The sequence below is a fragment of the Ammodytes marinus genome (assembly GCF_949987685.1).
Source record: "Ammodytes marinus genome assembly, chromosome: 6".
In the NCBI taxonomy this organism is placed as follows: domain Eukaryota; kingdom Metazoa; phylum Chordata; class Actinopteri; order Uranoscopiformes; family Ammodytidae; genus Ammodytes; species Ammodytes marinus.
In genome coordinates this window covers 15,921,237-15,947,074 of record NC_137235.1, presented here as the reverse complement: position 1 = coordinate 15,947,074, position 25,838 = coordinate 15,921,237, and the positions used below count along the sequence as shown (strand labels likewise).

General features: G+C 42.6%; 1 protein-coding gene across 1 annotated transcript in view; it reads left to right on the top strand.

The window, feature by feature from the left end:
• Nucleotides 1–25,838, top strand: part of adgrl3.1 (adhesion G protein-coupled receptor L3.1) — a gene marked incomplete at its 5' end in the record, with an annotated part of 84,126 nt that overhangs the window by 6,953 nt on the left and 51,335 nt on the right. The window contains 4 exons of the mRNA XM_080029473.1: nt 1,614–1,827; nt 14,690–14,799; nt 21,668–21,682; nt 23,012–23,800. Of these exons, the coding sequence (XP_079885599.1) occupies nt 1,614–1,827; nt 14,690–14,799; nt 21,668–21,682; nt 23,012–23,800 (1,128 nt within the window). The remainder of the gene's footprint in view (nt 1–1,613; nt 1,828–14,689; nt 14,800–21,667; nt 21,683–23,011; nt 23,801–25,838) is intronic.

The following is a 25,838-nucleotide window of genomic DNA, read 5'->3' as shown; positions in this document are numbered from 1 at the left end:
TTTTTGAATAAAGATGCAGCATTTACAAATGTTTATTTTTTTTATCCGATTCATCGATTAATCGAAAAAATAATCGACCGATTAATCGATTATTGAAATAATCGTTAGTTGCAGCCCTAAACAATTCATCGTTACCTCTTATGGCCTACAGTTCAAAGTTCATGTTTAACTGAATAAACAGTTTGTAAACACAAGTACATCTTGTTGAACATTATTTATTTTCATCACCAATTATCATAGTAGAACAGCTTCCTCAAGCAGTTTGTGATGCATGTTGGAAACAGGAGATGAGCCCCTGGTCTGATGCGCCACCTGGCTTGAGAAACACGTTCTCAAAGACTTACTTTGAGTCATTATTTAGGGAGCACACGCATATTATGAATGAATTCAAATGAGCCATTTTAATCTAGATTAATCTAGATTAATTTCAAAATTAATCTAGATTAATCTAGATTAAAAAAATTAATCTATGCCCACCTCTAATATATATATATATATATATATATATATATATATATATATATATATATATATATATATATATATATATGTATATGTATATATATATATATATATATATATATGTATATATATATATATAAATCAACAAATTAATTAAATATATATATATATATATGTATATATATATATATATATATATATATATATATACATATATATATATATATATATATATATATATATATATATATATATATATATATATATATATATATATATATATATATATATATATATATATATATATACATATATATATATATATATTTAATTAATTTGTTGATTTATAGTATACTATTAATACAAATCATGTTCTTGGGACTAACATCCCATAGTACATATGTATATCAATTTCTATACAATAAAATAAAAGCAGACATTTTGACCAGTCACAAAAGAGGAAGCAGAGGTGTAAGTGATAACATTAAATAAGAGTGCATTCCGTTTGAGTGAGCTATAGTTTCAGGGTCCTGGTATCTAATTCAGTGTAATGGCTTACTGGGACACTGATATGAGTGTAGAGTGTGTGAGAATAGCACTTGCTGCTAGGTGAGGCATCCTGCAGAGGTTCATCAACAGGCAGCTTCACCACTTCTACTCATTAAATCAGCCAGGAAGTAGCAGCAAAATAAGGCAACAGCAGTCAGAAAAATCTGGGACAGATCAGTAGTTCCAATCTCCTTGAAATGAATGGCGTGTTCCCTATTTCAGTCCAGTATCTGTTGGTTTATGCATCACATTTGCAACTTCTGATAATAATTAGGCTTTGCCTTCTTAGAATAATCTCCACACACCACTAAATGCCTGTTGTTGAAATGGCAAGGTAATTACTCTCCATAGAGTGATGTCTAAAACTCTTAACTGCAAAACATTAATTACCAAATCGGTTCACTTGTGACAAAGGATCTGCCCTTATGAAAAATCTTCTGTGATGATCTACTTTTTTCATATGGTGTGGGTAATTAGTCTTACAGTTGTATTACAAGTGTGCAAAATGCATTTTCAGTTGAACACAATTTCTTCAATAGATCGGAGAGACATTTATCAATTATCAGTAATCACCTCACCAATGTGTGTGTGTGTGTGTCCAGCCTATGGCCGGGCCCCAATCCCCATGGCAGTGGTGCGCAGGGAGCTGTCCTGTGAGTCCTACCCCATCGAGCTGCGCTGCCCGGGCACTGATGTCATCATGATCGAGAGCGCAAACTACGGTCGCACCGATGACAAGATCTGTGACTCGGACCCCGCCCAGATGGAGAACACGCGTTGCTACCTGCCCGATGCATACAAGATCATGTCCCTAAGGTCAGTGTGCACACTTTGTGTTGTGTATGTGTCTGTGTAAAGGCTGTGAAAAGTACAAATGCACTTGAGAGTGTGAAACTAATGATAGGTGCTTTTATAGAACTATTGAACAAAATTGGATTAACAAATAAAAATAATGAATTCCGTGCATTGCTTTGTGAATTGCTCCGGTGCGAAATGCACAAGGCTTTAGCCCGAACACAAACACGTTTGAAGACACAGAAAAAAAAATCCTCATTCCCAGATATCACAGCTTCACTACAGGTGTGCAGTGTTGTCATCTGTTCATTTAGTATTCATCCAGCTGAAGTGTCAACCTGAAGTTCTGCATCGCTCACAGGTTAACCCACTTCCCCAGTGCTGACAGTCAACAATAGTAAACAACAACAGCTTAACAATGACACAACAGTGCAGCACACCTGGGAGACATAGTGGTACAGTAAATATGGAGAAAGGTGACAGAAGAATATGTCGAAATCATGTAACACGTGAGCCCCCAAAACGATATGCCAGTCTGTTTCTCTCTTTTCCTGTGCATGCAGTACGAATACCATACAACTGCAATGGAAACAGCAAATTCAGCCAGGCAGAATCAGCGGTTATTATTGAATGGCGGTTACAATAGATGGCTAGTTTGGAGTTTCTTTAACACTACAGAAATCTTGAGATGTTAATGACTTACTACTTACTACTGTGAGATGCCAACAAAGCCATTAAGTCATAAGTGCATGGATCTCACGAATGGAGCATGAGTCTTAAAAGATATGGATTAGGTATCATAGTTTTGTTTGCCAACTACAGTTTGCCCTGACTCCTGACACTGTTTAAGGCTTGACTAACTTAATCTCGGGGAGTAGTATAGTCTAATTATTTTATCCATTTTATCATGTCTACAAAAAAATGTAAAGGTTGCAAGATGAAATATTGCTGTCTGATTTTGCCCACCAGTACCCTCTTTCCTCACTAAAATCCTTACAGCAGTACGCTGTCACTTGCTGTATTTGTAACGTAAATTATGTTCTTAATTTTTTTTTTATATAAACAATTTGTTCTGCGTCGACAAAGTTCTTATGGTAAGATTCCCTGCTACTAGCTATAAGTATGTATCAACTAGTGGTCTCTTGCTTATTGGTCAGTTATATTGTTCACACCACTGTGTTCTCTACTACACATTCCCCACATTGTGTGTTGGGCAGGTAGGATGATGAGAACTAACTGGAAAATAACAGCCGCACAAAAATAGCAATGTGGGAAAAGGAAAGCTCTGCGTATCGAGAATGTCTCTGGGTATAAATAATTCATTAATCTAGCCATTAGTATCTCAGTTTTTCAGATCACATGTGACTTTGACTGTGAGTGCTTTATTATCTCTCTCATCTCTTTTGCCATTCCCAAAATTGCTGTAATTGTTTTCCATCGCCCGTTCCTCTGTTTCTCCGTCAAACCACCTGTCCTGTGTCGAGTGGCGGCGCTCTGATTGCGATTTCTTTGGCCTGGCTCCGTCTCTCCACTCGCTCTGGCGGCTGCAGCTTGTGTGGCCACTCGCCTACAGCTCTCGCCGTCCATAATTTATACACATGCACACGCACACTCACACACACACACACACACACACACACAAGTGCAGATACACACAGCATGTGCCACACACTGCATACACTGCCCAGGGGCTACACCAGACTTTAAGCTCCAATTAGCACAGCCGGAGGCCAAACTTAATCTTGAGGGATCCTCTGTGGAGGTGACTCAGACCGGAAACAACTGTTTATCACATAATACTACTTTCAGTGTGCGAGTGTTGCGAGAGGTGGTGGTGAGTGAGCCTTTGTGTGTGTCTGTGCACATCAACAAATGCACAAACACAAACAAAGCTCCAGTATGCTCATGCACACATTGTGCTGCACGTACACACATCACTGAATGCTTGAGTGTGTAAAGTGTGCAAAGTGTGTGTTTGTGCACTTGTTAATGTGTCTTGAAGGCTGCATCGGGGTTTTGTGCGCACACATTGCAGTGGTTTTGTGTGTGCTTCCAGCTCTCTCCTGTACTCACACACCCCTCTCCCTCAGTCTGTTTCAGCCTGTCTGCTCTCCACTCTGTCATTCCCTCTATGTCTGAATCGTCTCTGGTTTTCAAGCCCAGCTCAACCAGCTGATAAAATCAGAGCATGTTCCGCCTGCCCAGTGTTTCCTCAGTATCACATTCTCTCTTTGTTTTCCTCTCCACCGCTCTCAAAGGCTAGGGGCTGTGTGTGTGTGTGTGTGTGTGTGTGTGTGTGTGTGTGTGTGTGTGTGTGTGTGTGTGTGTGTGTGTGTGTGTGTGCGTGTGTGTATGTGTCCACGCGTGTCTGTTTGCGTATATTTGTGCGTGTGTGTGCGCCCATACCACATAATTGGTCTTGATATCAAAGCCTCATATCTCCAGAGGGTCTCACAAGGCTTCTCAGGCAACCCAGAGAGGACCTGATATCGCCGCATTTCCAAGATTATCTCCCCACTGGGATACGCTGGGTTGAAGGGGAAACAAAGCCGTGGCCATGAAAGTTACCCTTAATCTGTTTTAGCGATTTACTGGCCTCAGTACAATGACTCACTACGTTTGCTTGTACTAAAATGCCTCTATTTCAAAATGGCTACTGAGCATTCTCTGTTGTCAGGTTTTTCCCTTATTATCAAGTTAATAAATAGATTATTAAAATAAAAATTGTTATATAAGCCTTATCACCCCACTGAAAAAAAGTGTCCTACGGTTCCCCCTCTACAAATCCGGATGAATTTCATTCTATTTCGAAGTTGCTGTGTTGGCCAACAGCTAGGGTGGGGTTAGGTTGAGTGTACTCTAAATTGTCGCTGGGGGAGAGCTATATCATGAGAACACAAGCATTGGAAGGTTTGGGTTGTTCAATTCTGCACAGGGAGAAAGAGAGAGAGAGAGAAAGAGAGAGAGAGAGAGAGCTACAAGCCAAAATTCAGGAATGCCTGCAAGTTACAGCGATCAATTGACATAAAAGTGTCTTGATGGCTTCTGTGGAGATGCTTGACAATGCACTCCTTGTCCCTTACTGATACTTGAGTGCTCCACCGACCGAGTACCTTTCAGCGCTCTCACTCTCATTCTCTCCTTGCTCGCTCTCGCACACACCATTCAGGCACTTGAGGCTGCAAAGTGTGTGGACACTCCGGAGAATGTGTAGAGACAGTGCACACAACCGCATCAAACTCTTGTTTTGCTTTACCTCTGCCACAGCCGCCATGTTAAGGAATTACTTACTGGACTTCAAACAAACTTTTGTCGTGACACCTCTATACCGCCTCCCCCCCCACCTTCCCACCTTCTCACCTTCTTTGCTCTCCTCCCTTTCTTTCTCTCTGTCCTCTCTTTCTCTCCATTGCTCAACCCTTTTCCCTCTCTTCCCATCCCTCTTGAAGAAGTCCCTCAACACAAAGGAAAAGCACTTTGACAAGAAAGACAAGGGTAGGGAGTTGTTTCCTTTCCCTCCTCCTCTTCCCCTTGCTTTTCAGATGTGTTAAATAACGACACGCTTCATCTATTATTCTCTTACGTGTCTCTCTCTTGATATCTTCATTTTTGTCACCCCATTTCTATTTATTTCTTCCTCCTTTTCTTTGCTCAAATGTCTCCGTGCCTCCCTCCTTCCTCTCATATACACTGTCACTTTTCCTGCCTCACTCGACATCTGTTTTAGTTTTAATCTCCCTTTCCTGTTTTTCCCATTCATTATTTTTTTCTTTTCTCAGGCTGCAGGGGAAGGTGGGTTGGGGTTTAGGCTGAAGTGCAGGGGGTGGGATGTGGGGGGGGGGGGCTACAGAGTTCAACATGTTGAACGGTTTTTGTTTTTTTTATATTCTCGACCATGTCTTGACCAAATGCACCAAGACTCTAGATCAAACTATAGCCTTCAGTGTCCGCAGGGAAGGTTCACAATCGCTGTATAACACACAACTCTGCACCAGCCCTGTGCACACACACATGCACACACACAGCAATGTACTCGCATGCATGCATTCATGAACATTCCTACGTGCTTATGCATGCGTGCTCACACACACACACACACACACACACACACACACACACACACACACACACACACACACACACACACACACACACACACACACACACACAAACACACACACACACACACACACACACACACACTCAGAGAGAAATTGAGAGAGTTGCTCATCAGTTCCCAAGCCCGGTCAACTTCTTCTGGCAGCCTGTCTCTTTAGAACTGAGTCTCAGCCTTCAAAGCCCCCGAGCTAGTGTGCGATCACATGTGTGTACATCTATAGTTGTATGCTTTTGTGTGTATGTGTGTAAGTATGTTGACGAGCCCACACGTTTGAACCATTCACGCGGGAGACTGTTAAAAAAATTCCTCTGAAGTTATGTTTCTTTTGACCCTCTGAATTATAGAGAGCCACTTGAATCATTGACTGCAATCTGGTGCTGGCCATGTGCTGCAGACCAGGACTGCGTATCCAGTCAACTATGCCGTATGTTTTAGGCATACCTCATCTGTCTCACCCTCTCCAGTCTAATCCGTCTCTGTAAAAACAGAAGGAGAGGGAGAGAGAGGCGGAACAGATAATGACACAGACGGGGAAAAATGAATGCTCTAAACATTGCATAGATGTTCCATTTTTTATCATTATTCAGCCCAGTGACTGAGGGGAAAAAACACAACACATTATTATCTGTGAAGCTCAGGTTTTGGCGACGGAGGCTGTGGTGATTAGCATGTGATGTCTTGCAGAGGTGGACTCAGCAGGATATTTACAATTATATCTTGTTATAATATCTATCTGTGACTTCCTCTGTCTCTCTGTTCACTCGTATTCTCTTCCCATTAACTATCCTGCTTCCCACTCAATGAGGTCATTTCTGGAAATGTCCTACTTAATGTGAGTGTGTGTGAGCGTTTGTGTGTGAGCGTTTGTGTGTGAGTGTGCGTGCACGCGCGTGCTGCCACCCTCATATAGTCTCCACGGTTACAGGAGATGCCCTGCGGCACCCTGAGGGCCCAACTGTCAACCTTGCTCAGTGCGGTAATTAGGGCCCACACACATACACACACACACACACACACACGCACACACACACGCACACACACACACACACACACACACACACACACACACACACACACACACACACACACACACAGACATGCACCCACCCACACAAACTCAGATGGATAAAGGGAATTTAGAAGTGAAGATACACACAGATTCCAGCATACAGTAAGTCCTGAAACACTAACACAGAAACCTTCCCTCACATACACTAGTGACAATAGTTGACACTGTTTTCCTTGTAATGTCATTATCACATATTATTGTCCCTTGTGGCTGCATTCTCTGACAACACCATCACGCACCAATACACATTCAGCAGCTGTGCTCCTCTCCCTAAACCTCTGTATTTCCACATGTCAAAGTCTCCACTGCATGACCCTTCTCTCCTGTCGCCACAGCTCTGCTAAATCTAGTTATCATGCTTCACCGAGCACCTAAGCCACATGGCTGCCTGAGAAAGGTTTGAGCATGGTCTAGACACCACACACGCTCTCTCTTCCTCTCTCTCTCCCACAGACACACACACACACACACACACACATGCACAAAGCCTGACACATCCAGGGACTAGAACGTGAGTCAGTGCTTCATGTAGACAGTGACTGACTTTCGGACCGACTTGATACCTTGACATTGACAATGAAGCGAAAAAACCAGTCCAGGACACAGGGAACAACCCTCCTACCCCTGCACATGCACACACACACACACACACACACACACACACACACACACACACACACACACACACACACACACAAGCAGGCATTTTACATTTGGTGCATCATGGTGTGAGGCTGACTTAATCCCAAAAGACAGTGCCTCAGTGTGGCGTGGTTCCATCATCTTGGTGGCGATGGTGTCTTACACGCTCCTCTGCCTTTTTACCAGCCAAGAGACAGACAGTCCAGCTGTCTGAAACGCTACTCGTCTTTTAGCTTTTTGGGAGGATTTGTGCAAGCAGGTGGTCTCGGAATAAACTGCGGGGCTAGAGGTGTCACATAGAGAAATACTGTACACTCACGCACACACACACACACACACACACACACACACACACACACACACACACACACACACACACACACACACACACACACACACACACACACACACACAGATGTATGGCTGAGAGAAACACAGGGCTGTCTGCTCAGGAATGTTGCTACAGTAGGTGGAATCGGGAGAGAAGACTCCCACGAATGTGTTTGTGTGTCCTGGAATCGGACAACGAGGAAGTTGCCATGGTTACCAGTGTGGAAGAGGAGAGTGGAGGAGAGGAGAGATGGCGGAGCTAAAAACTGTACTTGGCTGCAAGAAAGAAAGAAAGAAAGAAAGAAAGAAAGAAAGAAAGAAAGAGGCCAAAATGTGATTGTGTTAACATTGTTTGAATGACGCTGTATATGATAAGACATACTAATATTATTAAGCATTGTTTTTGGAAAACAGTTCCCCATTCCAAAAAAGAAAAATTTCCCCCAGAAGAAACAAATAAATAATCAAATGTGATTAACTATTACCACTTTTGAAAGGCTCAAAGGGCATGCATAACATATCCAGTTATTAGGAATGATTCTCATTTCATTCTCAGCTGCATGGCATTTAAAATAACAACAACAATTTGATATTAAGTTGTCGTCTCATCAACAAAGGAAATAGGTGATGACACTGACAAGTTTCCCCACACATGTCACATTCAATTAGAATTCATATCATATAGTGCCTCAACAATGTCACAGGTATTTTGCAAGCTGTCAACATCTTATTAAGACATCTATCAATCTGATTACATTTCTTTAATTAGTGTCAGGTGCTCGACTTGAGTGGTTGACATATAAGTAGTTTCTCAACATGTCTAAGAATACCAGGTATACAGGGAGGTGCAGCTTGTTTAACAGAACATACAGCAAATGCAGTGCTAGTGTGGTGTACTGTACACAGTACATATTGCATGTTGTATGTCTCTAATGAGACCTGACTTGCTCTGAAAGAATGGGAGAAAAAACAGAAAAGAGTGACATCCTCCAGCCAAATATTAATAATGTAACACATTTCAAAGCTTTTTCCCAGTAGGAACAAAACATTATTATTTTACCTGTGGCTTGTCTATCAGGCTGTTATAGAGTTGACAGAAATGCATCGAGGGACTGCAGAGGAGTGGGTCTGTGTTTGTGTGCATGTATTTGTGTGTGTGTGTGTGTGTGTGTGTGTGTGTGTGTGTGTGTGTGTGTGTGTGTGTGTGTGTGTGTGTGTGTGTGTGTGTCGGAGAAAGTGAAAGGGAGTGACAGATATGTCATTTGACTCATTTCTTTATAAGTGTGGTGCGGAAATGCTGGCACAGGATGTTTTTGATACACTCTACCATTTGGCAGACATACACACCTACTCACACACACACACACACACACAACCACACACACACGAACACAAGCGGACACCTGCCTTTTGCTCCCTTTCCCCTTACCTCTGTCACTCACACTACTTGCATCACTCTTCAATTACCCACTACATCCCTCCCCAGTCCCTCTGCATCCTTAATACTACCCACCCTTTTTATTCCTCCTCTTCGACATCACTTCCCCTCTCCATCTGTCCATCTCCAAAGAACCCTATTGTACATGTGTTGGTAACCACATCAGGGAGCTTATAAAGCAGAAACAAAGCCAGTAGCAGAAGAAGTCCATATGTGGTGTGTGTGTGTGTGTGTGTGTGTGTGTGTGTGTGTGTGTGTGTGTGTGTGTGTTAGACAGAGAGAGGGAGAATGTATGGGCAGCCCAGCAGCTTTTTATCCTGTAGCAAGATACAGTAACTGTGCTCTGCTGCTGTCAAATGGGCTTTCTGAACTCCCACAGTACATACAGAGCCCTGGGAAATAATCCCTCCCCCCTTACTTTTTGTTAGTTTCACACAAACTGTATTTTATTTTATATTGTTTTCTTTATTGCTCAACAGCCTCGCTTTCATTTTCCCCCACATTTACTCCCTATATAATTGACCCACAATAGTTTACTCTGTATTAATTAGCAGTGAAGTATGCTGGCAGCACTGGAACATTATTCTATGTGATTTTCATAGTGTTTGTTTTGCGATAACAATACATTTAGTCAAGATTCGAATGCTCGGAATGTCTTCTTCAATAAAAATCTTTCAGCAGAATTTAGGGAGCCCGTGTGAAACTGGGACTCATGGGTCCAGTTCCAGGAGGAGGAATACATCATTTTAAATCCCACTGACATTAGTTGCTTACAAAAATGTCTTTTAAATTTGCTAATATCTTTATTTTTTTTAATGTTTCTGGTTTTTAGCTGTCTTTGACAAAGGTCTCAATTTCCAAAAGCAAGTGCTCCAGTGGAGGCAGACGTATAGAATATGGAAAGAAAACCTCAAGAACGCGGTTAATTTTAGAAAGACGGATGAAAGAAACCCTGAATGAGAGATTACATTGAGTCACATAAATTAGTGTGAGCCCCAGCGCGATGTCATAACTACAAAGAATTCTATTTACTGAATTATACATGAAGATAAATGCTAAATCCAAAAAAGAAAGAAAAAAATCGAAGGGTTTTAACCGCATCTCACGGCCTGTTATCGTCAAAATGATTTTCCTCAGTTGTCACAGGGTTGGTTCAGTTATTATCACAAGACCTGAGAAATTATTACTAGCTTTTCGTGAAAATATACATTTCTAAGCAGCTCATTTTGATTTTGATTAACATTTTTTATTGGTGATTAATCGGAGGCTTTGTGGTTTGATGCTTCCTGTCCACGTCAAAGTGTCCTGAGTAAGACATTGAACCTGGCATTGCTGTGATCTGTGGATGTCTGCCAAAATGAATGTAATGTAGTCAGACATTTATTTTTTCAAAAGGTAGTGCAGTGTTATCAAAGTTATCATAATCCTAACACTATCATCATTATCATAACACTATCAGGAAGCTAGTAATGCAGTTTTGTAATGTCCTAGACTCTTTATCTGAATACTAATATACTAGTGCTGCCAGTATTGTATTAATGTTTGTATTATGTTTGGATGTGTATTCCAGTTTTGTCTGGAATGTTCGAATGTTGATTTTAGAGGCTCGTGCTGCATGAGGCTTTGTGCGTCACTCACTCTCAGACACCTCTTTAAACTCATGAGGATTAGTTCCCAGCTCTCACTTGCTCTGTAATTATATACTCCTTCAACACATCTGCACTGGCGCGCATAGACACACGCAGGCAGACACACACACACACATGCACGCATGCACGCATGCACAGACACGCACACACACACACACACACACACACACACACTCACAAATATTTATTCAAGCTCACATCTGCTAACAGACACATCCATGTGCAGATCACATCTGCGGAAACACACACACGCACATACACACAAACACACACACACACACATACAGACACACACACACACACACACACACACACACACACACACACACACACGTGCGCGCTCTGTCAGCCTCATCAAATCATCAGTCAGTCGGTTATGTTTATATGAGGCAAAGAGACGGAGAGACAGATGGAGTGAAGGGAGGTCTGCCAAACAAAGTGAAAAACATCAGAGACAATAACAACAGCAGCACCCACTGCAGCAATCGCAGCTTTCTCTTTCCCTGCCTGCCACAGCTCTGCTTTTTTAGTGAATAGTTTGCGTCTGTGTTCGAGAGCGCGCATGTATGTTTGTGCGTGTGCATGAGTGTGTGTGTATGTGTGTGTGTTTGTGTGAGAGTGTGTGTGTTGCACGTCGCAGGGAAGAAAGCCAGCAGGCGCGGCGGTATCCAGGCCACTGCTGCCTTGTTTTGATGTGGTCATGCTAATTAAAAAAAGGATATTTTCTGCCAGCACCAAGAAAAACACACACAGGAAACATATCGAGCTATTTCGGCGGCCGGATAAACACATTGACAGAAGAGAGTATCAGAGAGAAAGAGAATAAACCAGAAGAGAAGGGGATGGAGGTTTTGGGGCACATAAGGGAGTCCTTTTTGGTTCTGACTCAGACTACTGCCTCAGACAGAAGGGTGACGTCAGCACAGGCTTTGCTGTAAGGATGGAGGGATGGAGGGAGAATCAGAGGGAGGCTGGAGAAGACGCCCCGAGGGAGGCAGGAATGAGAAAGATATTAAGGAGGGAGAGAAGACAGTCAGAAAGGGAGAGAGAGAGTAAGAGAGAGAGAGAGAGTAAGAGAGAGAGAGAGAGAGAGAGAGAGAAGCCAGCAATAAGAGGCCTACCACATATATCTGGGTGTGACTTCGGAAACTGCGGCTAAATGGGTTTAAGACAGATAAACGGACAGCAAAAACATAACAAAAAAAAAGACAGACAGTCGGAATGAGAGACAAAGAAGGAGGAATGGAACGGAATAATTCCTTGGGCGGGAAGGATGAATGTAAAAGCGATGAGGGAGAAATGAGTTTATTATCTGGACTTAGAAGTGGAGGGGATAAGAAAAAGAAAGGTATAGTGCCGACAGAATTAGACGGAAAGAAGAAGCAGTGATAACGGAGAGATAGAGAGCATACAATAAATGATGTCAAATCGTTGCTCTGTGGCCTCCATTTAAAATATCTGTCAATAACCTTCAGTGCTCTCTGCGTTGGCCACCAAAGTCATGAGAACTCAGCCTTGTATGCAGTGTCATTACAGTAAGTACAAATAGAAGCACACATTGCATTGTATGTTACTTCTTCGTTCTGTTGGCTTCGTGCAATTACATTTTGTTGTCATACGGTTTCACTGCCCAATTCCCTAGCATCATTTTGGGTCAGTTGAATCCCACCCCCCCCCCCCACACACACACACACCTTTCTCTTAAAGGATGAGACATTTTATGAGCTCCCTTTTTCTCCTTAAAGTTAGTGTGTGAAAATAAATAAATTCTGCACTTATACGCTAGTGGCACTGTTAGCTCTAATGGTTTGTCTGCATGCCATCGTCATGACTACTAACTGCTACGGACTCGCAAATGGCCTCAGGTCATTAAAAGTGTGTTTTGTGCTCTGATTCACTGTTGGCCAGCCAGTCGTATCCATTGGTGGGTGTTGTGAGGAAAGTTGTGTCAGTGTGTCAGTGTCAGTTGGCGTGCCTGTGTGTGTGTGTGTGTGTGTGTGTGTGTGTGTGTGTGTGTGTGTGTGTGTGTGTGTGTGTGTGTGTGTGTGTGTGTGTGTGTGTGTGTGTGGTCCACAACTTGCACTGATGACAGGTGACCGATGATGAAGTCACCGGGGCAAGAAATTAAAAAAGCACAGAGGCATGGTAAAAGAGAAGGGAGGAGAGAGAGAGAGAGTGAGAAGGAAGAGAGAAGACTGGCAGGTGTTGTTATTAGAATATGACAGACGTGGGAACACAGAGAGTTTTAAACCTTTTAAAGTCCCATAATAGCCCTCCCCCCCCTCACTTGACCACATATGCACTGGTCAGTAACAGACACCGATTGGCTCAAGTTGCAGTAAGCGGATGTGTAGCCCTGCGTTGGTTCCTCTGTGTTATATGTGAATATTGAAACCGAAAATTAAATTAGTTCTCATGAATAGTTCATTATGTAAATTGTCGAATGATACTGTACCAAAGGAGACTTGAGGGGTTTGGCATGCTCATTAAAACTATCTCAATGGGCCAATGTGAATGTTTTTAATGTAAATGTCACCTGTTTGACAGGTGCGCAGAGAGGGACAGAGAGAGAGAGAGAGAGAGAGAGAGAGAGAGAGAGAGAGAGAGAGACACAGAGCAGTTGTACTAATTGAAGAAATATTCAGATGAGAATAGAAATGGCTCATCGGCCCTTTTGAAAAAGGTCTTTTCTCTTTCATGTGTTCTTTGCCCCCCTGGTGTAATGCATTAAATATTATTCATTCACTTGATTTCAATATTTTTTATTTAAACCCATTAAGACAAAGTGGCACTTCAGTGCAGGGTAGCATTGTATGTTATTGCACACATCTATCATATGAATATATGGCCTCCAACTGCCCTCCAACACATCATCTTTGGCTGTGAGAATTGTCAATGGCATGTGTAATTCCAAACGCTTACGCATAAATGTCATATATGTACTTTTATAGCCAACCACACACCTATATAGGTGTATGCAAGCAGAAACACACATGCAGATAGTAAATGGGTATACACAGTGAGCTGCCTTGCGTAACCTGTGGTAGGAAGAGTAATACTTACTTTTTGTGTGTCAGAGGAGAGGGACCCCCTGATGATTAAAATTAATTATGTGGAGTCTGGGGCAATTCACTCTTAAAGCCATAGGTTATTGTTCTCACTGCTGCACACACACACACACACACACACACACACACACACACACACACACACACACACACACACACACACACACACACACACACACACACACACACACACAGACAAGAAGTGCTCTTGCACAATAGCTCTTCAGTAACCATTGTGGTCCACCTTGTGTACAAGTGATCTCAATGATTCCATTAGTGTAATGCTTCACTTCAGGTGTACCAGCAATGGCAGTTAGCAGTCTGCTCTCTTTTCAACCTTTAGCATCCTTCAACACAAATGACTTTTGAGTGTCGAGGTTAAAAAAGTGCATTATATGAGTGGGTATAGCATGTCTCACTGTACATCAAAGACGTCGGGGTATGTGCTGCAATATAAGGCGCGCTATGGACTTCAAAGACACGGGTGCATCTTTTAGTGGGTGTTTCTGAGCATATATCTGCGCATGTGGATTATTTTTTTAACATAATGTCTCTCTCCCTGTGTAGATGCAACAACCGTACCCAATGTGCAGTGGTGGCTGGGCCCGATGTCTTCCCTGACCCCTGCCCTGGCACATACAAATACTTGGAAGTCCAATATGAGTGTGTCCCATACAGTAAGTACTATTATTTTTTTAAGGAGTTTTTTGACCTCATTTCGTATGTTTTGATTTATTTGACAATAATCCATGCACACACATCAAGATCTCGACATGTTGTGTTTTATTCTTAAGATGGTAAACTTGTCGACAATGAGCAACATGCAATTTGAATCCAAAACCAAAACCAAAACAGATTTGAAACTAGTGACCCCCGCTCACTGGAAAAAGTCCGAGGGAGGAAGGAGAGAGAAAGGGTAGAGGATGTGCTCCAGTGGTGACAGATGGAGATATGACCTTTTGACCACGTGATAACAGGCCGGCAGGCTCAATCCTCTGGAGTCCGAGTGATACATCCTCGGCAACTGTGAATCTTTTTCATTTTACCAGCATAGTTTAATATAATCTAGCAAAAATAATCTAGGTTACAGCTCACTGCATAATATTTTTAGGGTGGAAGTTCAGTAGAGATCTATTTGTGCTTGATGTTTATTCCACACTACATTCAAGTTAAAATGGTACTTCTGTTTTATACAAAAAAATGCATGAAAAGTGATTACACCCAGTTATATTTCTATCGCAAGAGGCTTCCAATGCTTGAATGCTTGCTAAAGGCTTTTACATGGCAGTTGTGTTAATGATAAGTGACAAAATTACAGTACAATTAAAAAGCAATGAGAGAGGACATATTACTGAATAAGTACAGGCCCTGAACAGAGTAAAATGCTTATAACTTTCTAATTGGTGACATTCTACTAACATTTCAGATGAAAGCAGATGATAATAGTTTTTTGTTCTGAATATAATGTCGAACTGAATATTTCATACACATTACGTGGCTCAATCCCTGGTCACCTTAATAAATGTAGATTTGAGATGCAGCGCGGTTCAACTTTTCCAACCCCTCTCAAAAGGAAATGTGTGTTAGATACGACACAAAGGTGACTTGGAAAATAATAATTCCAACTCGAGTTCGTATTCATAAATCCCCTCGTAAATGTTGAGGAAATCACAGATGCTTATGTTGAGTGTTTGTCTGAGTGGTACAACCTTGGCACCACGGCCCATACAGACAGCCAAGGTGATCTCTCACACTGAAGCATTCAATTATGTCTGGCTAAACGGCTCTTGCCTGGCTTCTAGAATGACCAGCAGATTAAATAATAGGACTATCAGAGCCCTCTCTGGAGCAGATGGAAACACAACCTGATACCTGCTTAATGCCTCGCCAAGTGCACTCGCACATACTCACGCACGCGTGCACGCACGCATGCACAACACACACACACACACGCCCGCGCACACATACACACACGCACACACACACGCGCGCACACACACACACACACACAGACACACGCACACACACACACACACACACACACACACACACACACACACAAGCATGCATTAAAAACAAGGGTGTATGCAACAGTGTGTGTTTTCACTATTTGGACTCGTATATTAATTAACTTCTTTATCAGTGCTGTAACTGCACGCCAGCTTGAAAATATAGCACTATGTATTAACAAAAATATGAATCATGTTATAGGGCAGAAGCTCTGGGAAAAGACTGAGTGCCAAGGCAGATGAGTTGCGTGCCGATCTGACAAACAATAGGTCCGTCCGAGTTACTCCCCCCGCCCCCCGCAAGAAATTGCATCTGAAACCCAAGTCATTAGAGAGCTCAGCCAACAGAGGGAGGGGCATTCAAAGAGAGAGAAAGAGAAATGGAGCACTGTAGAAAAAGATAGAAGAGAAGAGAGAGAGAGAGATGAAGCGTCGTAGAGAGAGATAGAAAGAGAAAGAGAGAGAGAGAGCATTTGACAGTACATTAGCAGTTTCCATGTACTGACTAAGTGTTTGGGCTGGATCAAGTAGCACCGTGATACACTACCCTGGCTCCTGTGGGTGTGTTTAGCCATGAGAAATGTGTTGCTTGGAAAAATAGCTTGTATAAAGCTGAAACAAGTCTTGGATGCCCTGAATCCACACAGTTTTTACATTTTGTTTTGGCTGATAAAAAACCTGGAGCGCTATACGAGGCAGTAGTACCCTTCAAAGAGCCCCCTCATATCTCACCCCTTCAAATATTTATGAAATCAATCTTCTCTCAAAGACGTGATAATGTCTGAACCCATATGAATAAGATACTCCTGTTTGCTGACATTCAGACTGGAAGATCCCAGCCGTGTCTGTGATCAAGCTGGCGTGCTTGACATAGCAAATCAATGCTGTCAGCTGCGTTGTTGTGAAAGATACATTTTGTTGGACATTAAGCAGTGATATATATTTCCAAATGTTGCCATTAATCAAGACGGATCGATGAAAGGAGGCTTGTTTTCTGAATGATATGACGGTTGTGCTCAACCTGTCGAAATCCTAAAACACTCACAAGCAACTTGTAACAAATGATCGTATTTACATCCGGAAGTCAAGGGTTGGCTTTAGTAATATCAAGAGGACATACATCACTGGAGTAGGAGGTCCATTGACATTAAGCACTAGCATAGCTGGTTGTTGTGTGTAAACACATGACCCCCCCCCCCAGCAGCAATCATCTCTGAGGTCAGCCAATCGCTAACCTGAAACCGATTGCACGCTAAGAAAATGAAACTACGGCACTTCATACTGTAGAAGTACCTCCACTAAGCACTGGGGTTGAAGTAGAGCTGTTATTCCCCCCCACCTTATAGATATTGTAAACAAATCTCCAAAAGTGTGTTGTAAAACAGGTAATTGAATTATGTACGGTTCAGTTTTCGGGGGAAATGTTGCCCCTCCACCTCCCCTCCTTCTCTTTTCTTCAGGATGTTTTTTGGCCTGCGCAGCTCTTCGTCTCTCCTCCCCGCACTGCAGCTTTTTGGCTGTTTTCCAAAAGCTTAAAAAAATCAAGTGCTCTCCCGCTTGCTTTCGCTCCGTGGCTCTCTCTCTGTGGTTTGAGTGTGTGGCAGCCATGTGCCGAACTAGCCAGCGAGCTTTGGCACTCATTTTCCACCTGTGTTTACTTGGTAGCACTGCAGGCGGACTATAATACATATCTCTACATTAGCACACGCTGCTGTACAAAGTACCTACCAGAGGCAGCCCACACACACGGATACATTTAATCACTGTAGATACGCTATGCAGCAGAATAGAGATATATACGATGATTTGTATTGTTTCATTCATGGACATCCATTATGAAAAAAAGGAACACTTGGGATTATGTCTATCCGTTTCTTCATCTTCATGCAGTAGACCCTGGCTGCCGTTATGAAACAATTAGCCTACTACAACATTTCAGTGTATCAATCAGAAAAGCTAGTGATATGTCATGCAATACCCATGCAGTCTTTTTTAGACAATAGAGCTTGGCTCAGAAGGAAAGCTAATTAAAAGATAAAATCGCCTTCTTGTTTGTCCAATTAAAGACTTCAGATTGGACCCTTGGAATAAATTCATCATGATAACATGAGTAGAGCTGTATGTGTGTGTGTGTGTGTGTGTGTGTGTGTGTGTGTGGAAACAATTGCTTACAACAAGAGATCCTGCCCTTTTCTGAGTGTGTGTGTGTGTGTGTGTGTGTGTGTGTGTGTGTGTGTGTGTGTGTGAGAATGTGTACGTCTCTTCATATGTGCACGTATACTGTACGCATGTGTGTGTGTGAATACACATACGCAGGCGATTTTGTGTTTCCAAGAGAGAGCGACGGAAGATGGAAGGGAACCAAGAAAACAGAAGGACAGAGAAAGACAGTGAGGGAGAGAGAGAGAGAGAGAGAGAGAGAGAGAGACAGCCGAAACCATATATAGTGAGAAATAGGTTAGACAAGGCCAGCAGACGAGCAGCAGAAATAATGAATTAACTGATAAAAGACACAGTGTGAGAGAGCTGGTCAGGGCTGTGTGTGTGTGTGTGTGTGTGTGTGTGTGGGGGGGGGGGTGGTGGCAGAAACACAGTGGACACGACAGAGAGAATGAAGGAAGAGAAAAGCACTGCATGACATGACAAGAGAGAATGGCAGGTGAGGGTGAGGAGACAGACGGAGGGAAGTAATGGAATAATGGAGAGAGAAAGAAGAAAATGTCTATGCCCGCAAACGACCTTGGGCTGAGCTGATTGGAGATCAGAGATAACACGCATGCAAGCGCATCCAAGCCCCGCACACACACACACACTCATCAGTGCATACTGTCTTTCCTCCTCGACGAATATCCCCTTAATCAACCATATGCTTTCAATAAAAATGCTAATTATCTTTACACCGCAGCACAGGTTAGCACTTCTTCTGTATGTGTGTGTGTGTGTGTGTGACTGTGTGTGTGTGTGTGACTGTGCGAATGTGTTTTATGTGAAATAGAAATTGAGAGAGAGAAGAAAATAGATGGAGAAGGTTTTCTAGCTCCACTGTCAGAGTGGTTTTCACGTGATTAAAGAAATTTTGAAAAATTTAGAGAATACTAACACAGATATTAATGAATATTAAGATGTTTTTTAATGAATGTGAAACTACACGGGCGACACATTCTCACAAAGGAGCATTGCTGTTTATGTCATTTATCTGCATTTGTACTCAAATATTAATTCAAAGTTTAGCTAGGAATAAATGAACCGATTCTATTTTTTTATTCCGAACTATTCAATAGCGAAGTGGTTTAATAAATGATCGGTTACAGATGCTGGGTGGATTAAAACACGCGCGCCTCTGCATAATTTGATTATGAATAAAACGGAGAAAAAGATATAGGGACGATGCTTTCTTGTTGATGTTTTCATGGAAACAAGGAAATTTTCTGGTACGTTTTCTGAATTAGCAGCAGCACAAAAGAACTCTCACATCATTTGGCCCACTTGAGCTAAACTTCAGAAGACCTTTTAACAAATATCCCACCCTACCTGCGGTCACTCTTTCAAATTCTGCTCACGGAAAGATGAATGACTGGGATTTGTGTAAACCTTTCATTTATTTGCCTGGTCATTGGAGATCAAAAACAGATGCCTCTTTTATTTTTTATTTTTAAGAAAAAACTTGCAATGAGGTCACAAACAGCCACTAATCTAGTGAAACCGCAAGCAGCTATACAAATTGAATGACATTTGTTTGACATTTGGTGTACTTGTTGTCGCCACCCTTTTTCATTTGAAATCTATTAGTTGCTGGCAACCTTGAACTCAGAGTGTTTTCCTTTGTGCCTGGAAGGATGTATGAGAGAGTTGTTTAGTGTCATTTATCCCCATATCCTCAACCACAATGTGTGTGCGCAAGTGTGTGTGTGTGCGTGTGTGTGTGTGTGTGTGTGTGTGCAAAGATATCTGTCGTTCCATCGCAGACACACCGCCCTGCGCGGACACACTATCTGCTTTTGTTCAAAGCTTTTCTCACTAGGGAGCTGCTTCCTTGTGGTGGACCATTTTATATCTTCGCTTGTGACAGAACACACACACACACACACACACACACACAAACAAACACAGGCATATGCATACACTTGTTCTAGGTTTAACACAATCTCCTTCCAGAGATTGCTTATTTATCGGGAGTTGTGCTAAGCCGCACTAGTTACCATGCATTTTTCATGAGCCTTGGATTTAATGGTTTACTTGTGTGTGCGTGTGTGTTTATGTGTGAGTGCGTGTTTGTCACATGTTAGTTTGTATATGCCTTGTGGTTAGTGATGAGTTTTGGCTTTAATGTGTTAAATAATGTATGCATGTACTGTACTGTGCAATATGTAGTACACTTGTGCTATATATAAACACGTGCCATCCGGAAGTTCTTCCAAATTATTTTTCCTTTGTTGTTTTGCCTGTTCCTCTCCTCTCCTCTCCTCTCCTCTCCTCTCCTCTCCTCTCCTCTCCTCTCCTCTCCTCTCCTCTCCTCTCCTCTCCTCTCCTCTCCTCTCTCCTCTCTCTCTCTCTCTCTCTCTCTCTCTCTCTCTCTCTCTCTCTCTCTCTCTCTCTCTCCTCTCGAGGGAGCGGTTCCATTCAGCAGGTCTCTAACGGTCTTGAAAGACACAAGGGCGCTGCCTGCAGGATTAGGTTTCTGCCATGTTCACATTCCACCCAGTCCCCCTGGGAGCTAAGGTGGAATGGAATTCATATGTTTAAGAGGCTCCGAGCAAGTACGCACGTTTCATTTGCCGAGCGACACGTCGAAGCTCCGAGGATAAAGCTTTGAATATAATAGAACAGGAATTGGTGTTGGGGGTAGGAGCAAACTGGTGCATTCCCATATGTTCCCCTCCTCCTCCTCCCCACATAGATGATCGCACACTTGTACAGTCAGATAGAGCAGGCGACACACACACAAAAGCATTTACTCACCCACTGTGAATCAGAAAAGTATTTTTTAATGTGGCAGATGTTGGCTGGTCCACTGAAATGCAATCCCATTAATCAAATCAATTTTCTTGCTCTGTTGCTATTAGCATACATTAAAGAGCTCATTATCTCAGGGCATTTTGGATAGCCGTATTATGTGCCGCACTAGACTGCAATGACTATGAATTTGTGTGGGTTTTTCCCGTGTTGTGTCATGTTCCTGTGTGTTGCGCTCTGTATCCTTCTCCCGGTGTCTGCAAGGCACGTGTGTGTCGGTCCCCCCATGTATGTATGTATGTGTGTGTGTGTGTGTGTGACATATGTGAGATGCATTACTGTCAGATAGCTTCCCCATTGCAGTGCAGTCTCCTCAGACGCTTACGTAATATTATTACCAATCACACATGGAGAGCATCCTGGCACTCTCACAAGGTTAGGATGAAATATGAGAACGATTATGGAGATCTGAGATCGTATTATCATGATTTCCTTATTATTGCATCATTAATCTATTTTTGTCTCTTGTCTCTATCTCTTCCCCCCCCCCCTCCATTTTTTTTCTTGCCTGTGGCTCGAGCAGAAGTGGAACAAAAAGGTAAGTCTGTGAAACAAGCACTCCCACATACACACATGCTCAAAAAATCGAGGTTGGGTGTGACTTTATGATGCCGATCCTGAAGCGTTTTGTACCTCGTGGCAGAATGACATCTCTTTCAAAGTCACTAACTGCTGCTAAATTAAGACAGCTTGATAGCAGCATATGGAGGCAATTTTCGAAACACTGGCTTTCATTAGACACAGCCTATGCCCATTTTATTCCACAGCATTCGTGTAGAATGTCACTCTACAAACTCTCCGCTGGGTCGAGCGCATTTTTATGATGAGCCAATGAACGGAGAATTACGTTGACATTTAGTATTTCAAATGCTTTCCCATGATATTAAAATGATGCTTTGAATAGCCAATGAAATGTAAATCAATATTCCCGGCCCTTTCGCGTGGGAACTGGAATTATATTATTGAAAAAAGAAAGGGAAAATTCACATCTGGCCCCGTCTTGTGTGTGGGCGGACGTGTGACAACATTCCTGTTAAATTACAAAGGTCCCTACGACTCCGGTCGCACTGGCTTCCCAGAATTTACTATGTCTCCCCCATCAGCCATAAAACATGACCCCGGTATTCCAAGATGGGAATAGCAAGCACGGAGTGGGAAATGAATTATTGTAACAATTGCAGTAACAGCAGGCAATAAAAAGGACGCCTTTCGGTTCTACAGTTGGTTGTTCCTGACAGAGATAGAAAGGAAGAAGAGCTCAGACACTAATGAGGAGCTGGGGATGGAGGGAGGGAGGGAGGGATGGAGGGATGGGAATAGAGGGAAAGAGAGGAAATAGAACAACATGTGCCAGTCTCTCTTTTTTCTCTTAGCTGTAAGAGAGAAAAGGAGGCATGCTGTTTCTGTGCTTACCGATGACAGTGACTGTACAGCATCCAAATCACAACACAGTAGGCCTATCATGTCATCGTCACTCACTTGGTGGTTAAGGTTAAGTTACAGCGCAATGTAACATTTTTGAAAAGAGGCAAACATGTCACAGGCCTTTATTTTAGAATCTCTAGAGAGAATAGTCAAAATGTTTCAGCGGCTGTGTAGGAATGTGTCTTAACGTTAAAGTAGAAGAGACCTACCTCTTTATAGCGCTCTGGCTCCTGATGGGATAAAAATACAAGCAAGATACTCAAAATGTTATCTGACAATTACTGCAAAGCTGCATGACTGGGAGACCTGTGTTATGAACTGCGCATACTGTTTTAGTGATAGCTGTATGAATATAGAGTTTTTTAACTCGTACATTAACAAAAAAAAACATCACCTACTTCTCCTTTAACGTTAAAATGTTCTCATTTGTTCCCTGCTCCAGTATTTCTCTGCCCCGGCATTCTGCGAGGGGTGTACCAAAGCGAGCACCTCTTCGAGTCCGACCACCAGTCCGGCGCGTGGTGCAAAGACCCGCTGCAGGCCTCGGACAAGATCTACTACATGCCCTGGACGCCGTACCGCACCGACACACTGACAGAGTACTCGTCGAAGGAAGACTTCATCGCCGGCCGCCCGACCACCACCTACAAACTGCCGCATCGGGTGGACGGCACTGGTTTTGTGGTGTACGACGGTGCGCTTTTCTTCAACAAGGAGCGCACGCGAAACATTGTCAAGTTCGACCTGCGCACTCGCATCAAGAGCGGCGAGGCCATCATCGCCAACGCCAACTACCACGACACCTCGCCGTACCGATGGGGCGGCAAGTCGGACATCGACCTGGCGGTGGACGAGAACGGCCTGTGGGTGATCTACGCCACGGAGCAGAACAACGGGCGCATCGTTGTGAGCCAGCTCAACCCGTACACGCTGCGCATCGAGGGATCATGGGACACCACCTATGACAAACGCTCGGCCTCCAACGCCTTCATGATCTGCGGAGTCCTGTACGTGGTCAAAACCGTCTACGAAGACGACGACAACGAAGGCACGGGAAATAAGATAGATTACATGTACAATACAGATAAGAGCAAGGAGATGACGGTCAACATACCGTTCCCCAATTCCTACCAGTACATCGCCGCAGTGGATTACAACCCCCGAGACAACCTGCTGTACGTGTGGAATAACTACCACGTGGTCAAGTACTCGCTGGACTTTGGCAACAATGGTAAGTCCCGCCGACCTTAAAACACAATGCCTCTTTTTCTGTGCTTTTTCATCCTCCTCCTGGCAGCTTTTTTATTGCCTTTTTTTAATTATTATTATTATAATTTTTTTACATTCTACCATGTGTAATAAGAATTAAATAAATGTAGGGTACTATTACACCCTAGATTTATTGGATAGGCTGTGATGTGATTTTCCCATGAAATACCTTGGGATATTTTTAATGCTTTTGTTATTCATTCATATTAATATCCCATCATGATGAATGCCTCTTTTGATGTGGCATAAAGAATACTCACCGCCACATATCTACCTCAAATAATAAATTCCGCAAAATGACATGGGGACACAAGTAAAGGAAAATCACCATCTGGGCTGTTGTATGACTGCCGTTGGGCAGTCATACAACCACCCAAAGTATCAACACATTAGCAGAAAAACTATTAAAATGTGAGGGTTTTATTTTCGAGCTGCTAATGCAATACATTTTTCTGCTTTAAATTTACAAAGACATCAAATAGTCTACCTTGATCTCTACCACTAGAAGAATGCATCTCATTACATTATGCTGAGCCTTACACACTCTTGCCTTTTACTGTACCACTTGTCAGCCTTCTCTTTTGCTTCCTCAGCTTCTAAAAACAATCATAATGCTTTCCTCGGTAAATGCATCCAGAAATGTCTGGAGGTAAGAGGATCTGGATTTCACAATTTCATTGAAAGCACTTCTGCCAATCTTCAGATACTTATTATTTTTTTCTTTGTTGACCCAATAATATGAGACTGCTGTCGAAGGGTTATCTCTGGTTGTCATTTTCTATTCTAAATGTATTATAATTATCGCAAAAATTACACCAATAGCAATAACAAACACAAGTTAAAGGATGTTCATTGATATAAATTATTCATTGAACATCAGTTCCGACATTACAGTTCCCTTTAGAGTCAGAGATTTCAAAGATATCTTGTTGATATTTGAACACCAAAACAAAAACACCCCTCCCTCTCTGCTCCTTCAGAGGCTCCGCCCCCCTGCCTTGGCAAAATCAGTCGTCACTAATTACCTGTCCAATAGCATTGTTGTTACTAACGTCACAAACGCTGCCTGTAGCTGATTGGTTGTAGAAGTGTTGCGGTCTCTGTCCGACTCTCTTTGTTTACATACCCATTTACGGAGCCTGGGCTGTGTATAAATATATAACTTTTTTATTGCACACACACAGTAAGGACAGGTAGCAGATGGTGAGTAGATCGACAGATTTGAACAAAAAATTTTTTGGAGTTGAATCGCTGTCTCCACTTTTAAGCAATTTAGCATGCATTTGTTGGGGTTTATGGCCTGCAACTTTATGCTTTTGATTCACCCTATTTTTTCAGTCTGCTGCAGTCAGCTGTTATTAGCAAAAATATATTCTTTCCACTAGCTGGGGAACAGATCTTCTGTGTGAATTTTAGAGATTTTATGTTTATCTAAGCACCGTTACTGACCCTATTTTAAATCCGGGTCGGGGGAGTCCCACAAATTTAGTTTGCAGTTAGATCAATCACCATCGCGAGACTGTCATTACTGTGTCCGTTCGAAAGGGCAAGGAATACTGTCTAGCCCGGAGTGACTTTCTTTCAACTCTGCAGTGAGGTTAAAGTGGAGGCTCCCCTCCCTCTTTCCTCTGGATGGAAGGGCTTAGGCCCCTGGAGCCTGAAGGGCTATTTGCCCAACGTAATTGCCTTTCAGCACCTTTCTATGGAGTGGTCAAGGCAGTCTGGAAGCGTGTCTTATTAAATGATGTCTGAATTAATGCATGCTCTTACACGCAGTTAGGAGTCGCAGTACAAGGAATTATAGAGCGAGGCAGTGTTAGACTTGGTTTCTACCGATCAGTGTGCAGTTGCGAAGTGTGCGATGCTGTAAAAATGTGTCTGTGTGTGTGTTTTTGCATGTATAATGATGTGCTTGCCCGTTTGCTAATGTGCTAATGTACTTACAGTATATGAGTTTGTGCGTCTCTATTCATGAGAGAGTGTATACGTGTTTATTGGTG